Source organism: Xenopus tropicalis, chromosome 3, assembly GCF_000004195.4.
Source record: "Xenopus tropicalis strain Nigerian chromosome 3, UCB_Xtro_10.0, whole genome shotgun sequence".
NCBI lineage: Eukaryota > Metazoa > Chordata > Amphibia > Anura > Pipidae > Xenopus > Xenopus tropicalis.
The window spans coordinates 16,549,484-16,565,939 of NC_030679.2; the positions used below are offsets into that span (position 1 = coordinate 16,549,484).

Here is a 16,456-nt window from a genome sequence, read left to right on the forward strand (position 1 = left end):
GGTCGGGTGTGGAACTGGGCAAATGGCTGAGACCATGGAGCCCAGGACCTGCATGCAGGTCCTGAGGGAGACCCTGGGAGAAGAGATGAGAGATTGTGCTCGGAGGAGGAGGGCCTGGACCTTGTCTGGCGGGAGAAGGGTGAGGCATCGTTGGGTGTTGAACACCGTGCCCAGGAAGGTCATTTCCTGCGAGGGTGTAAGAGATAACTTCTTGAGATTGATGACCCATCCGTGGGACTGCAGCGTCTGGATTACCTGATTGAGGGCGGAAAGGTTCTGGTGAAATGTGGGGGCCTTGATGAGCAGGTCGTCCAGATAGGGAGTGATCGAGATTCCCTGAGAACGGAGGAGTGCCATGATTGGGGCCAGCACCTTGGTAAATACCCGGGGGGCTGTTGCAAGCCCGAAAGGCAGGGCTACAAATTGGAAGTGTTTCCCTAGGACGGCAAATCGGAGGAACCGATGATGGGCCTTGTGAATGGGAACATGTAGGTAGGCGTCCTTGATATCTATGGAGAAAAGAAACTCCCCGGGTTCCATTGCTGCAATGACCGAGCGGATGGACTCCATCCGGAAAGGTGAATCGCCTGACACAGCGATTGAGCTTCTTGAGGTCCAGAATGGGTCGGACGCCTCCGTCCTTCTTGGGGACGCAGAAAAGGATGGAATAGAATCCTTGGCGCTCTTCCTCCCTGGGGACGGGAGCTATGACTCCCGCTTCCTGGAGGGATAAGATGGCCTTCCAGAAGGCTGCTCGGCGAGTGTGGTTGGTGGGGAGGGGAGATGGTAGGAATCTTGAGGGGGCGACCGTAAGAATTCTATGGCGTAGCCCTGAGAAAGAATCTCCCTCACCCAGGAATCTGTGAATGGATGGTCCCACACCTCCCGGAACAGGAGAAGGCAGGCGCCTATGCCTATCGTTCTGGGGGTGGATACACCTTCAGGCGGATGTGGGCTTGTCTGAGGAGGGCTTTTGACCCTGTTTTCCTGAGGACCAGGCAGGCCTCTTGCCCCTCCCCCTGAAGGAGGAAGATCTGTCTGCGTAGCCCTGAGAGGTAGACAGCTTGGTTTGTTTGGGACGAAAGGAGCGAAAACGGGAGAAGCGCCGATTTGTGTTCTGAGGTTTCGTCTTGTTCTGAGGGAGAAGGGTGCTCTTGCCTCCCGTGGCTTGGCTGATGATCTTGTCCAGCACTGAGCCAAAGAGAACCTTCCCCAGGAAGGGGATGGAGACCAGGGATTTTTTGGAGGTAAGGTCCGCCGACCAGTGTTTGAGCCAAAGGAACCGTGTGGCGGCAATGGAGGTAGAAGAGGCTCTGGCAATCATTTTGGCCGAATCAAGGGAGGCCTGACAGAGAAATTGAGAAGCCTCCTTAATCTGTGCGGTGAGTTGAAGGATTAAGGATTGGTCAGAGCCGTCGAGGACTGCTTGGCTAAGCTGGTCTGCCCAAACCTCGCAGGCGCGACTGACCCAAGCTGTGGCAAAGGTGGGTCTTAGTGCAGAGCCGGAGGCAAAGAAAATGGATTTGCAGAATCCTTCAAGCCTTTTGTCTATAGGATCTTTGAATCCTGCGGCGTCACGGACAGGAATGGTGGTAGACTTGGACAGTCTGGAAATGGGAGGATCCACTGTAGGAGAAAGAGACCAGAGATCCATGTCCTCCTTAGAAAAGGGGTAAAGGAGGGAAAAACGCCGAGAGGTGTTGGTCTTACGATCCGGAAAGGCCCATTCATCCTTGACAACCGAGAAGAGTTGGTCGTGTGAAGGGAAGACTCTAGAGGACTTCTTTTGTCTTTTAAAGAGATCCTTGGATGGATCTGCAGAAGTAGGAGCGGATACGTTGAGAGTTGTTAGAACAGCCTCGATTAGGCCGTCAATGTCGGATGGGACAGGGAATTCAGTGTTGGTCTGCGGGGTGTCCTTGTCGGACAAGCCCTCTGAAAGCTGCCCTTCCTCTGCAAGTTCCGACTCTTCGTCAGAGTCTGGAATTGAAGAGATAGTTAGAGCCTTGCGCTTGCCTGAAGAGCCTGAGGGAGGCTGGGAGACTAGTTGGTTGACTAGTTTGTCCAGAGAGTCTGGCAGTCTGGCAAGGCAAGGGAGGCGAGCGAATTAGCTAATTCGCGGGCCCAAGGAGGTTCAGGCATGGAGGCTGCGGGTACTGAGGCATCAGGTGAGGCAGCAGGCACTGGAGGAGCAGGTTGTGTGCATGAGGCACATAAGGACTCAGAATGTCCAGTGGGGAGTCTGGCGCAACAACGGGCGCAAGCGAGGAAGGTAACCCGCGCTGCAACAGGGTTCTTGGAAGTAGCCTGTGCAGAGCGTAACCTAGGGCCCTCCTTGGAAGGATCCGCCATAATAATTGGCAAAATATAATGCAATGAGGTGAGATACACCTGTTGCAGGGAAGTGTGTGTTTGGCAGGAGTAGGAGTTGCCAAGAAGCAGTTGCTGACCTGATAATGCTGTGTCAGAGAAAGAGAATCCGAAGCCACTGAAGGGTGTAACCTGGAGAGAGAGACAGGTACTCGGTCTGCAGGCAGTTTCAGAAACGCTGTGGAAGGAAGGAGGCGGTGCAGGAAGAGCGCGGTCAGAAGGCGCGAAGAAAAGGAGGCGGGCGCTAAGGTGCATTACTTCCGGGTACAGGGGAGAGCGCGCGCAGAAGGCGCGTCTCTGATAGGGGCTGCCGCTTCCTCTGAAGTGTGGGAAGGAGCAGCCTGCGCGCCGGCAGTAGGATTGCGGCCGCCCGAATAGGAGCGCTCGGCTCCCCAGGGAATGCCCCTTCTAGGTGCCGGCGCCGCAGGACACTTAGAAGGACACTAAAAGAACTGGGTAATTCCAGCCCCCACAGGGGGGTGTAGCCTGCTGAGAGAGGCAGCCAGGCCCCCTGGGAGGGCTGTCACAGTTCTTTTAGTGTCCTTTCCTCCCGGAAGGTAGAGTTAACCCATCAGTGCCTGTGTCCCCCTGAAATGAAAGAGGAAATAAAGATTGATGCTTTTTATTTTTATTTCATTTTTACGTGCATTATTTCCTTTGAGGTCATTAAATCCCTTACGTTTTAGGATTTATCTTCCAGAGAAGCAGCACAGCAAAGTACACAGGGATTTAGCCCACTTAAAAAAGTGTATTTTTAGCTATAGGAAATTGGTTCTTATCAAAGAAATGTAATGGTTTATTTGCATATTTGGTGGTCATTAATGGCAATTACAGCAATTATTTTGGGTAGCATGGAGAGAATGGGATGCTTTGCAGTGGAACAGACAAGGTACCCTCTTCTCCTAATACCCTCTTTCGAAATCTGTTAGTAAGCTGCCAAAAGCTGCCAAAATTTAAAAAAAAAAAAGTAAAAAAAATATTTTTTGTATTTAACAGTAACAGGAGTTACAGATTTGGTTGGACAGAAGGCTGAAAATGTTTCCCTATTGTAATACATGATGAGGTTTAGAAGCAACTGCTCTTTGAATATTAGAATAAAGCAGCCGGAATTCCACAAACCCATGCATTTTCTCTCCTGAGTTGTACTATGGGAATTATAGTAGATTTTCTCCCCTATGATTGTATTACAAGGTTAGAAATGTGACACACAACTCCCATAAGGCCCTGCAAGCCCCCAGCTGTGAGTTTCTATGCTAGCAGTGGTCTATTGTTCTATAGCAGTGATCCCCAACCAGTGAAAGCAGTGGTGAAACCAGTGAGAGCAACATGTTGCTCACCAGTCCCTTGGGTGTTGCTCCCAATGGCCTCAAAGAATTTTTGAATTCTTGGCTTTTGGGCAAGTTTTGGTTGCATAAAAACCAGGTGTACTGCCAGTTCATATAGGGGCTACCAAATAGCCAATCAGAGTCCCTATTTGTAAGCCTAGGAACAGTTTTCATGCTTGTGTTGCCCTCCAACTCTTTTTACATTTGAATGTTGGGGATCCCTGTTCTATAGGTTAATGCAGATATATTCCTTGGAAATGCAATATTTGGAGTTTTGCTAGTTACACACGGAGAACATAACTTAGGGCACAAATAAGTGGGATATGCTGCTCTGTTATAGCACAGTGGGGTTTGTGCCACCATGTATTTGGTCATATGAGTTACCTAGCTCCCTTTTCCTAAGGGGAAACTGTAAAAACATATGTGCAGCGTCTGGCTTGCAGAATATTTACTATGAGCTACTTAGTGTTTGTAGTGAGAACACATTTATAAAGCAAGGATTCCCCTACTGGTGAGCAGAGAGCATTACTTGCAAAAGGAAAACAAATGAATTACACATTTTCAATCATTTCTATGTAAATGTCATTGTTTCGAGGACCAGTAGTGCAGAGAATAACAAAGGACAGGGAAATACTGCACATAACTTTAAAATCATTCTAAATATGTATTGGGGAAGTCCCCTAAAATTAAATTTACTTTTATTGGGTTGGATATTTTGTTCACATGGCCACAGACTTATTGAGGATAGGCCAAGAAGAGACTGTGGAGCGCACATCTATATTGATCAACGCTCATATCTCCACTTGCTCTTTCCCCCTTACATTGGGGATGTCCAATGTGTGACCCTTCAGCTGTTGGTGAACTAAAACTCCCAGCTTCTGCCCGACAGTGAAAGATATATAGGATACCTGACTTAATAGCTACCCCTGTAGTCTGAGCTCCAGAGCACAGACTTCTAACCTGTGTTTCGGCTGTTGAGGTACTGCCAAACGCTGACATTGCCTAGCTGGTTCGGTACCACCCGGTTAATCTGTAGGCAAACGGTGGCATCATCCCCTTTAATGTCAATTCCACAGTTGATTCCAACTATTTTCAAGACCAATACAGACATCTAAGGAAACAAAGAGCATAGAAAGGTAATTCAAAACATACTTTTCATAGCTAGTACCCGGATAGGAATCAAACCCCAGACCTCTGCACAAATATGCACTGTGCCACCTGTACTTAAGCAACAAATAGATTTACAGGTTGCACACTCAAAATATTGCAGAGAAGGAGAAAGCACATGCTCCCTGGAAGCTGATAGGGTCCTCTTTTCTAGAGAGCATGCTCCTCATTGGCAATCAGAGATGGATATACTGGTAACATGGCACAGTGGCTGCCAATTACACTAGGCAAGGGGTGGCCAATACATCAATTGCGGTCACCAGTCATTCCCCGTGAATTTCTAGTAGACCGCATCTAAGCTGGGGAATGTGTACGTATGCTGTGTCCTAGGGGAATGCGCACGCATGAACAGGGCATCTTAGAGGAATACGCGCACACATACAGAGCATCTTAGGGGAAGGCCAAAGTCTGGGCACCCCTGCACTAGGCTATTCTGCTTTGTCGGGCCACATACAGGGAAAAGGGACTATAAATGCATCTTAAGCTGATCTGATATTTTGGCCCCAGTGCCAATAATCAAATTATAATAGGTACCTATGGCCATTAGTTGGGAGAGGGCCACATCAATGCACCAAAGCAGTCCTCACCTAGTGGGGTATCCTAACCTGCAAGATATTGGTCAGGCATGCTGTCAGGACATTTCTAAGTGTTCCTTAAGATAGGTACACTCAGCCATTAATTCACTTAATTTTGTCCCATGAACCCACACATACCATCTCTTGTGAAGTCTCTGCGCTGATTGCGTCTGGAGAAGACCCACAATATTCTTCATTTCTCAGCTCCACGCTGGCAGTCTCTGCTGTACATGGGTAATTCAAGGACGAAAAGTCCTCCATTCCTGGTGTGAACAGGAAAAACAAATATGCATTATATATTAGTATATTCTGTATACTGCAGTTAGCATAAAAGTTATAAGCAATGAAATAAAGGTGTCCACACAGGGGCACATATTAGGTACCAATTTGCTCATTGGATCTTGTATCAGAAAAAAAAAATTACTGTGGCTCCTTCATGTATTGCAAGGGTCTAGTGTAACATTTACTTGGAGGTTTTAGTAGGATATAGTGAGAAGAGAACCTCTGTGACAGACTATATATGTAAAGATGGGAAATCTAACAGGCAGAGTGTATTTTGGGGGGGAAGAGATTCTTGAGAAAAGCCTCTTTTGGGCTGGTTATGATGTAAATTGAGACTCCTGGGAGATAAGAGAACTGGTAGACATAGAGAATGCTGGGAGATTAAGAGAATATTAGGAAATTAGACTCCTGGTGGGCATAATGGGAGATAAGACAACTGGTAGATAAAGAGAATGCTTTGAGATGAAAAAAATGTTTGGAGATGAGACTTCTGGTGGGTGAGAAGCATGCTGGAAAATGAGATGCCTAATGGGCAAGGAGAAAATTGGCAGACCAGACTCCTGGTAAGCAAGAAGCATGTTGAGAAATGAGACGTCCAGGTTAGAAAGGGGAATACTGGGAGATAAGACTCCTGGTGGGCAAAATGGCCTGTTGGAAGATCAGACTCCTGTTGGAAAGTTAGCATGCTGGGAGATTAGACCCATGTTGACAAAGGGCATGGGACTCCACCTTGGCAAAGAAAATACTGGAACTTCAAACTCCTGGTGGGAAAGGATCATGTTGGGACGAATTCCAGGTGGGAAAAACACATGCTGAGGTTAAAACTGGAGCTGGGCATGGAGAATATTGAGACTTAAAGTGATACGGATACCTGAAAATAAACCTTTTGTTCACATATATTATACCATTGTCTTTGCATGCTATTTATAATTTTACCTTAAAAGAATTTGCCCAATGCTTTTACATTACCTATCCGATCCCCCATGTTACTCTATGAGGGGGCTGCTATATTTATGCAGCAGTAGTCCATTAGCATTAGTAGCTATAACTGACAGGCTGAGAAGGGACAATCAGGTTGGCAAAACAGTCAGGTTTAGGAACTTCACATAACAATTATCAACAAAAGCAGCACTATCAGTGAAAAATGATCAGCCTGACCTATAGGTAACTTTTAGTGTACATTAATATTTTGTAGTTTTTTAATGTCAGTATAAGTCTCCTGTTGGACAAAGAGGATACTGGGAGACTTTAGGTAGGCAAGGAGGATATTTGGAGATCAGACTACAAGTAGGCAAGAAGAATGTTGGGAGACCAGACTCAAGGTGGGCTAGAAGAATATTAGGAGGTAACAAGGTTGGCAAGGAGAATATTGGGAAGTCAGACTCCAGGTGGACAAGAAGAATATTGGGATACCAGACTACAGGTGGGCAAAGAGGATGTTGGGAGATCAGACTCCTGGTGGACAAGAAGCAAACATGTTCACTGGGATTGGTTGCTCACCAAAATAAACCATCTGGTAGCCACACTGTGCCACCAAGAGAGCGACAGTAGGTCTAAAACAATAGGTGGCACTGTACTTATCATGGGCAACGCATTACAGTTTATGACTCACCCACTTCCAGGTGGTCACTTCCATCGCTCTCTATCATTTGTTCATCCAACAGGTTGCTGTCAATGGAAATGTTATCCAGGGAGAACTGGGAAGGACTTCTCTTCATGTTCTTGTAAGAAACAGAGAGACTGGGCTGGCAGCGCTCCTTGGGGATTCCGCTGAATGAAAACAAGCAGGAAACAAACTTGTGCATTAATATAATAATATGGTTATTTGAGGCATATGCATAGCAATACAGGTCTTATAACAAGGGTAGTCTTGGACAATTCATTTTCCAAAGACACTAATACAGCTGCACCCCTAGTGGCCATAAAGACACGGGTTCCCGGATAACGGATCAGAGGACGTGTAAAGCAAGAGATCCGAAATCCCAACATGTGTCTAGGGAAGGACACAGTAGCAGGTATATTTTCGCAACTTTAGAAGGTGTTCAATATCAGCAAAAAGAAAAAAAATATACCTAGACTCCGACAGAAAATTGGTAACCTAACTGGAATAACTGTAAAGAGAGGGCAAAAAAAAACTCCTATAATAAACCTTTCTTCCTACACCCCAAGCAGGGCTGAGCTGTCAATATTATCCAAAGGGCTTTCATTCTGTCCAGCAAGGCCCATCGATAAAATCAGACTGTGTTGTGAGGAATTCTTCAGAAAACTTTGAATTCTTTCATGTTAAAGATTAATATGACATGCAGGAACCAATACCCAGCCTCTACAATAACCGCACTAAAAATCAACAAGGACACCAAGACCAAGAAATAACCCCACACTGGACAAGTATATAGACCATTTCGGCAAAGTCACAACTGAGATCCTACATAAAAAACAGAGACAGCAGGCAAACATTTCCAAACAAGAACAGAAAGTCATGCATTCACTGAAAGAAAATAACATAATGATGGAATATTGGTTTGTCAAATGCACCTGCAACAACACAATATACCAGGGCAGGGCTTACTATAGAGTAGGTGGGCTTAGGGTGTCATGGTTGCCAATGGCCCAGAAGGCTACTCCTAAAACCTGCTAGCTGAACAATCAGTGCTTAATTATAATAAGCATTCCTTATTTATCCTCGATACATATGGCCACTTATTATTTCATTATTGAAAGGTGCATTTTATTGATTTTTATACAAACAAAAACATAAAATATCACATTTTACGTGTTTTTCTTTTCCAGGTCTATCTCTAAAGTTTGTTACAAACATTAAAGGGATAGGTGTGACATTACAGAGTGTAAACGTGAATCTGGCAGCAGTTCCAGCATACTGGGTCCATCACCCTATTGAACTAGGTATTCAGGATGTGGCAGAAAAAGGTGGGTAGACGCCGGGGGTCTTACAATGTAACTGGGAGTAGAATCCTTCAGTTTCCCTCTAGGTCACACCAAGGGCCCCAAACTTTGTCAAATTTATCAGGTGGGCTCCTAGTCTCACATGTAAGTTTATACAGAGGAGCAACAGTATTCATTAGATTCTTTCAGGCTGTAATGGTGGGCAAGGTAGGGCCCATCCAATGCATTGCCACTGTTTTTTTTGCATAGAACAACAGTATTCTGTAGCGTATCCGGGAACTATTTTGAGCAATTATACTGTCTAGGACCCCTACCAAGCAGGTTACAGGAGCAGTCACAGGTGAGAAAGCTAAGTTATTTGATAGGTATTTAGTCACTGCTGACCAGAACTTAGTGATATGGGGACATGACCAGATCATATGAAAAAAGTTTGCAGGGCTTGCTGCACATCTTGGGCAATGATCTGTTGAGGTTTGACCCATCTGGTGCAACCTTAATGGTGTGATATACAGGTGATAAAAGGTTTTATACTGTATTTATCTGTCTTTAGTAGATATAAGATAATCTACTACTGTTGCCTCTTCCCAATCATCTTGGGTGAGTGCTGGTATTTGGGAAGTCCACCATATTTGTGCGAAGTGAAAGGGTTTGGGGCCTGCTGAGAGTAAATTTTGATATAGATGGGGGGGAGTTGCCTGACTGCTCATGGAGTAAGATGTGCTTTGGGAGAGCTCCGTGGACCCTTCAACAATCCTGTCTAAATACTGTGCTGGAGGAACCAGAGACCGGCTGCTGAAGGGGTAATAAACCCCCTCATTAAGCATGAAAGGTAAAAACAAGCGAAAATCAGGAGGCACCAACCCGCATGGAACAGTTTGTACGCCAGGCCGCACAAGTCATTGAAACATCCAACATGGCGCCCGAGCCACCCGAACTAAGGGTGCAGACTGAGGCACCCCAGCCACAACGAACTATGCACGACCTGCTGAAGGCTGTGCAACAATGCCAACAAGCCTGCCAAGCCACCATTATGTCAAAAACAGACGAACTAAAAGCTGAGCTGTCGCTGATTAAATATGATATGCAACACATAAGAGAACGTACTACAGCAGCGGAAGCCCGAATCTCGGTCCTAGATGACGCGAGTCATCCCATACAAAATACCACCCAAGACCTCCAACAACAGGTGGAACTGTGGAGGAAACGAGTGGACGACCTCGAAAACAGAGCGAGAAGCAGCAACATCCGACTTATTGGCCTTGCAGAACATGAGGGAGGGGACCACCCAAAGGCCTTTGTGGAAAGGCTCCTTAAAACATGGGCCAGCGCCGACAACCTGACAACTGCATTGTCGGTGGAAAGGGTGCATAGAATACCATCAACCCCCCCCCCCCATCCCAGGCACTCCACCGGGGCTGCCGATCGCGCGCATCCATAACTGCAAAGACAGAGATAAGCTTCTCACGATAGCCCGCAAGAACTGGCAAATAAAGCACAGCAACACAAATATCTCTCTCTACCCCAACTATTCAGAGGAGCTCCAGAGACAAAGTGCACGATTCCTGGAAATCAAAAATCGTCTACGCTAGAAAGAGATCCCCTACTCTATGATCTACCCATTGAAACTGCTACGGGCGTCAAGTTTTTCGAATCTCCGACGGACACTTGTAACTGGCTGGACGCGCTGGGTAGGTAAATTACAAACGCCATAGAAGCCCACCGAGGCCTGCCCATCATTCTTAACCTAACAGTAAGAAATACTGGACATATAGACATATTACAGCCTGCTTGATATACCCCATTTGATAACCACTCGTCCACCCCCACTCCAGTTTGAGATAAGGGAGAGGCCTATATGGCGGATTGCAGCACTACCGGACTGGGCATCAGTACCGAGACAGGCTTCAGCTACCTCTACGAGGGAAGGCCGCAAAATGCCCACGCCTCCTCCAACACCAAGCCAAAGGGTAACACGGCCCAGGAGCTAACACCCACCACCCCCCAACTATCTTGGGTGGACAATCTTTTAAGGGTTTAAGGGAAAAGTAGCCTCTAATGTTTTGGAATGGGGGCACGGGGAGGGAAGGGAAGTTGGGTTTATTATTGTATGTTTTGTAAGTTTTACCAATATCTATGCATATGGAAATATACAAGAGGGAATGATAAGGGTAACAGACACACCACAATTAAGGGGTGGAGTGGGTAGGAAAAGGTACCTAAAGGACTATGCTCAGTCCTCTTACTTATTTAAAAATGGCAGGTAACCTAAAACTTATATCCTGGAATGTAAGGGGACTCAATGACCCCATCAAGAGACGCACTGCCCTGAACTATGCCAAAAGGCAAAATCCCGATATCCTTCTTCGCCAGGAAACACACCTCAATGGGTCGGCAATACTGGCTCTTAAAAAGCCCTGGGTGGGATGGAGTTACCACTCCACATACTCAGTTTACACAGGAGGAGTCTCCACATTGATAAATAAGAGGGTAATATTTACGCTACTAAATCTAAAAACGGACCACAAAGGCAGATATATTTGTATTCACTGTAAAATTTTCTCTAGAGAATGTATACTGGCCATTGTATATATCCCCCCATCATTCTCGGAAGAGGTGTTGATCGAACTAACTAAATATACTCTCCAATACCCCAATGATGATAATCTTAATGGCAGGACACTTTAATACTACACCCAACCCCACCAAAGATTTATGGAAACGAGATGGTACAAGTGGAACTGGGGATGACCCTAAATTCAACACTTGGTTTCAATCTTTAGATCTCATAGACACATGGAAAGTATTCCACCCATCTCAATACTCCTGCTAACAATAATCCCATATAAGTCTATGTATGTATGTATATCTTTATTTATAAATTGCTACTTATATACGCAGTGCTGTACAGTAGACTACATTAATACAAACGGGATTATTAAGATAATAGATAAATACAAAGTATTACAATAAAGACAAATAAATAAAAGATACAATAGCAATAAGAGTCAAAACACAAGAGGATGGAGGTCCCTGCCCCGTAGAGCTTACAATCTATATGGGATGGAAACTTACAGACACAGCAAATATAAGTGCTGTAGGTCACAGTGGGTGACACTACAATATAAGTGCTAGTTTCCAGATCAGGTGCTGGGTGAGTGCACCAAAAGGTAGTGTTTAAGTTTAGTTTTAAAAAGACTGAGGGAGGATTCTCTCCGGAGGAAATCAGGGAGGGCATTCCAAATGTAAGGGGCAGCAAGGCAGAAAGGTTTAAGGCGGGAGACAGCAGTAGTAGTGGGCGGCACAACCAAGCGTTTGCTCTGCGAGGAACGAAGAAGTCGGCCAGGAACGTACGGACAAGGGAAGAGACCAGGCTTAGGCGGAAAGATCATTAGTTCAGTTTTTGTTAGGTTCAGTTTGAGGTGGCGTTGGTTCATCCAATTGGAGATAGCTAGGAGGCAGTTAGAGATTTGAGTCTCAGTTTCAACTTGTTAACGAGGGGGTTGAAAAGTAAATTTGGATATCATCAGCATTCAGATGATACTTAAAGCCAAAGGAATGGATAAGATCTCCCAGAGACAGCGTGTAAAGGGAGAACAACAACGGCCCAAGTACAGAGCCTTGGTGTACCCCCACATTAAGAGGAACTGGAGATGAGGTTATGTTAGCATAGGAGATAGTGAATGAACGGTTAGAGAGGTAAGAAGAGATCCAGGATGCAGCCTGACTACGGAGACCAATCGAATACAGAATTTGCATCAGGAGGGAGTGGTCAACCGTATTAAACGCAGCCGATAGATCTAAGAGGATTAGTATAGAAAAGTGACCCTGCACAATGCCGTCTCAGTAGAGTGCGCAGGCCGAAAACCAGATTGCAGTGGGTCCAATAAATTATGTGCATTAAGAAAGTTAGTAATACGGGAGAAGACGATGCGCTCTAAGATTTTGGAGGCAAGCGGTAGAAACGAGACAGGACGGTAGTTAGAGAGACAGGACGGGTCCAGCGTGGCCTTTTTAAGCATAGGCTTGACACAGGCCTGTTTGAACGAAGAGGGGAAACTTCCAGAAGTCAGAGAAGAGTTGAAGATGTGAGTAAGAGCCGGAGTAATTTCAGCAGCACAGTGTTTAAGCAGAGAAGAAGGCATGGGGCCTAGAGAGCAAGTGGTGAGGGGAGCCGACAATAGAAGCCGGGAGACTTCGAAGACAGTGATGGGACCAAAAGAGCTAAAACATGCAGAAGGGGGCTGATTAGTATTAACAGAGGCGGGAATTTTATTGTGGATGGACTCCACTTTGTTCATGAAGAAATCAGCAAAGTCCTGAGGAGAGTGCATAAAGTGAGGTAATGGAGTCGGTGAGGGACGCAGAAGGGTATTGAATATAGAAAACAGGTGTTTCAGGTTGGATTTATTATTGTTTATAAGGGTGTTGAAGTATTCCTGTTTAGCCTTCGACAAGGCAGAGTTGAGGCAGGCCAATAGGAATTTATAATGGATAAAGACTGCTTGCGTATGCGATTTCCTCCACATACGTTCCGCAGACCTCACACAGGAGCGTAAGAATTTGGTATGCACATTCAGCCAGGGGCGTGGGTTTTGAACCCAAGTACGCTTAGGCTGAAGGGGTGCAAATGAGTTAATGGTGGAGGCTAGTATACTGTTGTACTTGCTAACCAAGGTATCAGAGTCAGACATCTCATTAAAGGAGGAAAGACTGGACCTGAAAAACGAGCTAAGGCCGGGAGGTCTACGTCACGAGTATTTTGAATTAGTACAGTGGGGGAAGGATCAGGTTGGGAAGAAGAGTGAGAGACAGAAAATGTAACCAGGTGATGGTCAGAGAAGGAGAAGGGGACACTGTTAAAATCAGAAAGAGACAGATTTTTGGTAAAGACTAAATCCAGAAAGTAGCCATCCTTATGAGTCGGAGCGTTTGTCCACTGCTGGAGCACAAAGGAGGAGGTTAGGCGGAGAAAACGTGATGGCCAGGTTTGCGAGGGATCATCAATGTGGGAGTTGAAATCCCCAAGGACGATTGCAGGGCCGTCTGTACAGAGGAAAAAAGAGAGCCAGGTTTCAAATCAGAAAGGAAGGTAGCAGAGGAGGAGGCTGACGGGGGCCTGTAAATGACAGCCACCTGTACAGAGAGAGGATGGAAGATTTGAAGGGCATGCACTTCAAATGAGCTAAACAAAAAAGCCGGAGGAATAGGAATAGATGCAAACCGGCAAGGCAACTCCCCCACCGCGTCCAGTGGTCCCCCCCGGACCACCATGAGAGAGCGCAGCTTCAGTGGCGGTGTCATCCTGCAACAGCCAGGTTTCTGTTAGTGCGAGGAGATGAAATGATTTAGAGCAGAACAGATCATGGATTAGTGTAGCTTTGTTAGGTAAAGAACGGATATTAAGAAGGGCACAAGAAAACAGAAGGCAGGAAGAGCGGGAACCTGAATAAGGTTAGAGACAGCAGAGGAACGACAGGCTTTAGGCATTGGGACAGAAGGATGAGGACGAATATAAGTAGGTATGGAGCAGGGCCCGGGGTTTGGAGAGACATCCCCTGCAGCCAGCAATAGTAGGAAAAAGAGTGAGAAGATGTGAGCAGAGGATTTAAAATTAGTGCGCCTCCGCATACGGACAGTAACTGGGGGACAGAGGTGTTGTAAGTAGTTATAAACGGTAAAGGAGCTGGAGTATGTAGATGGGAGCAGGGAGGAGGATATGTGGATGGAGTATGGACAGACAACAGGTGGGTTAAAGGAAGAGACTACCTTTGGGAGCACCATGCATATAATCAGTAGAAATGAGGTGAGAGTTGCCATTTGCAGGTGAGTTGTAGTCTTGTAGCTTTTAGATTAGCATACAAGTCTGAGTAGACTTTATACCAACCTCGCTATAAACCATGACAATGCGGGGCAAAGGGCCTTGGTGATGCTACACATCGCCAAGGCCTTTGATACTGTGGAATGGCCCTTTCTTTGGCGAGTGATGACCAAAATGGGTTTCGGCCTCACTACCTGGCCCTTACCAAACTGCTATACTCCAGCCCCTCGGCCTCAGCAACTGTCAATGGAATACCCTCCCCATACTTTACTCTGACTCGAGGAACAAGGCAGGGATGACCCCTGTCCCCGTTCCTATTTGCTATAGCAATTGAGCCATTAGCAGCTATAATTAGAAGGGACCCAGAGATAGTGGGCTGTAAAATCGGACCCCTACAGGAGAAAATACAGCTCTACTCTGATGACTCCTTAATATTATACCTGGCCGACTGTACATCATTTTTGAACAAACTTGCCCATACATTACAGAACTTTGGGGACCACTCTGGCCTGAGGGTAAATCTCACCAAATCCACCCTATTTCTGGTAGACAAACAAAAGAACAATTCAGAGCATAACCAACACTCACTGATGATAACACCAGAATTCAAATATTTAGGTATCAAGGTATCCCTGCCCGTTTCCACCTACTGGGCAATGAATATTTTACCCCTGTTGAGTATGGTGGAAACAAGATTTAAACAATGGGCTGATCAGTCCACAAGGCCGCATCAGTCTAATAAAAATGACAATACTCACCAAAGTATTGTATATACTCGCACACTCCCCTATAAGGGTCCCTAAATCCTTTTTTTCAAAAACTAGACAAACTAATGAGCCCCTTTATTCGGGGGAACAGGGAGAAGGAGACTAAAACTAGACTCCCTTAAAAAAAGCTGCGGACAGTGGCGGAGCATCCCTGCCAGATTTTGAACTATACCACTTTGCAACCCAACTAGCACACGCTACATCTTGGTTTACTTAAAAACCCATCTGCCCATCCTCCAAGCTACTAATGGCACTAAACAACTCCGAAAAACCCCTACTACAAGAGATGCTTAAAATCTCAACCGATAAGACACAAAGCACAACCCATCCTGTACTACTCCTAACCCGCACTATATGGTCGCGTGCTGAAGCACTATGTACACAACAAGCTAAACATCCAGACACACCCATATGCCATAGAGGCAGGGCGGATATGGAACAACAAAGGGGTACAACTACTACAACACATGGTACAGGACAACTCCCTTAAATCCTTTGATAAGCTCCAAAGGGAATAAAGAATCCCCGGTACCTAATGGTTAACATACAGGCAAATACAACATGCCTACCAATCAGACCCTCCTTTTAAGGTGGGAAAATCACCCTTTTGCAGAATACTTGAGGTACAAACAAACCAGCACTTGATATCCACTTTATAAAGACACTAAGATTCTGCAAATATGAAAAGACCAACACGGGCCTCTTTGAGGCTTGGAAAACCGATATCCCCGCACTAGCTGATGATGAATGGTTGGATGCCATTGAGGCACCCGGGTTCATTTCCCCCAATGCTAACCACAAAATGATCCAGAAACTTATTCTCCATAGGGCATATTTCACCCCAATAAGGCTGCATAGGATGAATCCCCAGATATCCCCTAACTGTACTAGATGTGGCCTAGCCCCAGGTACCTTCATACATATGATGTGGGGATGCAATAGGCTGCAAAAATACTGGAGAGACATATTTGCCACAATAGCAGAAATATACAACTCCAACCCTCTCAGGAATTAGCAATACAGGGAGCATGTGACGATTCTCTGGGTAACAAATACCAGCTAATTGTTATAGGTCAGGGCCTCTTCCAAGCCCGTAGATTCATAACATACCTCTGGAAAGATGTAAACCCCCCCAACCCACCAATCATGGATAGACCAAACAGAGAAATACCTAGATTGCATGCAATATTTATATACAAAAAGAACAACCCCCTGAGAAGTTTGACAAAATATGGGGCTCTTGGCCCA

At 45.8% G+C, this 16,456-nt stretch overlaps 1 protein-coding gene across 4 annotated transcripts in view; it reads right to left on the reverse strand.

The window, feature by feature from the left end:
- The window catches only part of uhrf1bp1l (UHRF1 binding protein 1-like), a 131,885-nt gene that overhangs the window by 60,000 nt on the left and 55,429 nt on the right, over positions 1-16,456 (reverse strand). For all 4 annotated transcript variants that reach the window (XM_018091955.2, NM_001130247.1, XM_018091953.2 and 1 more), the window contains 3 exon segments: positions 7,332-7,489; positions 5,576-5,700; positions 4,656-4,806 (listed from right to left, as the gene is read on the reverse strand). In XM_018091955.2, the coding sequence (XP_017947444.2) occupies positions 4,656-4,806; positions 5,576-5,700; positions 7,332-7,489 (434 nt within the window).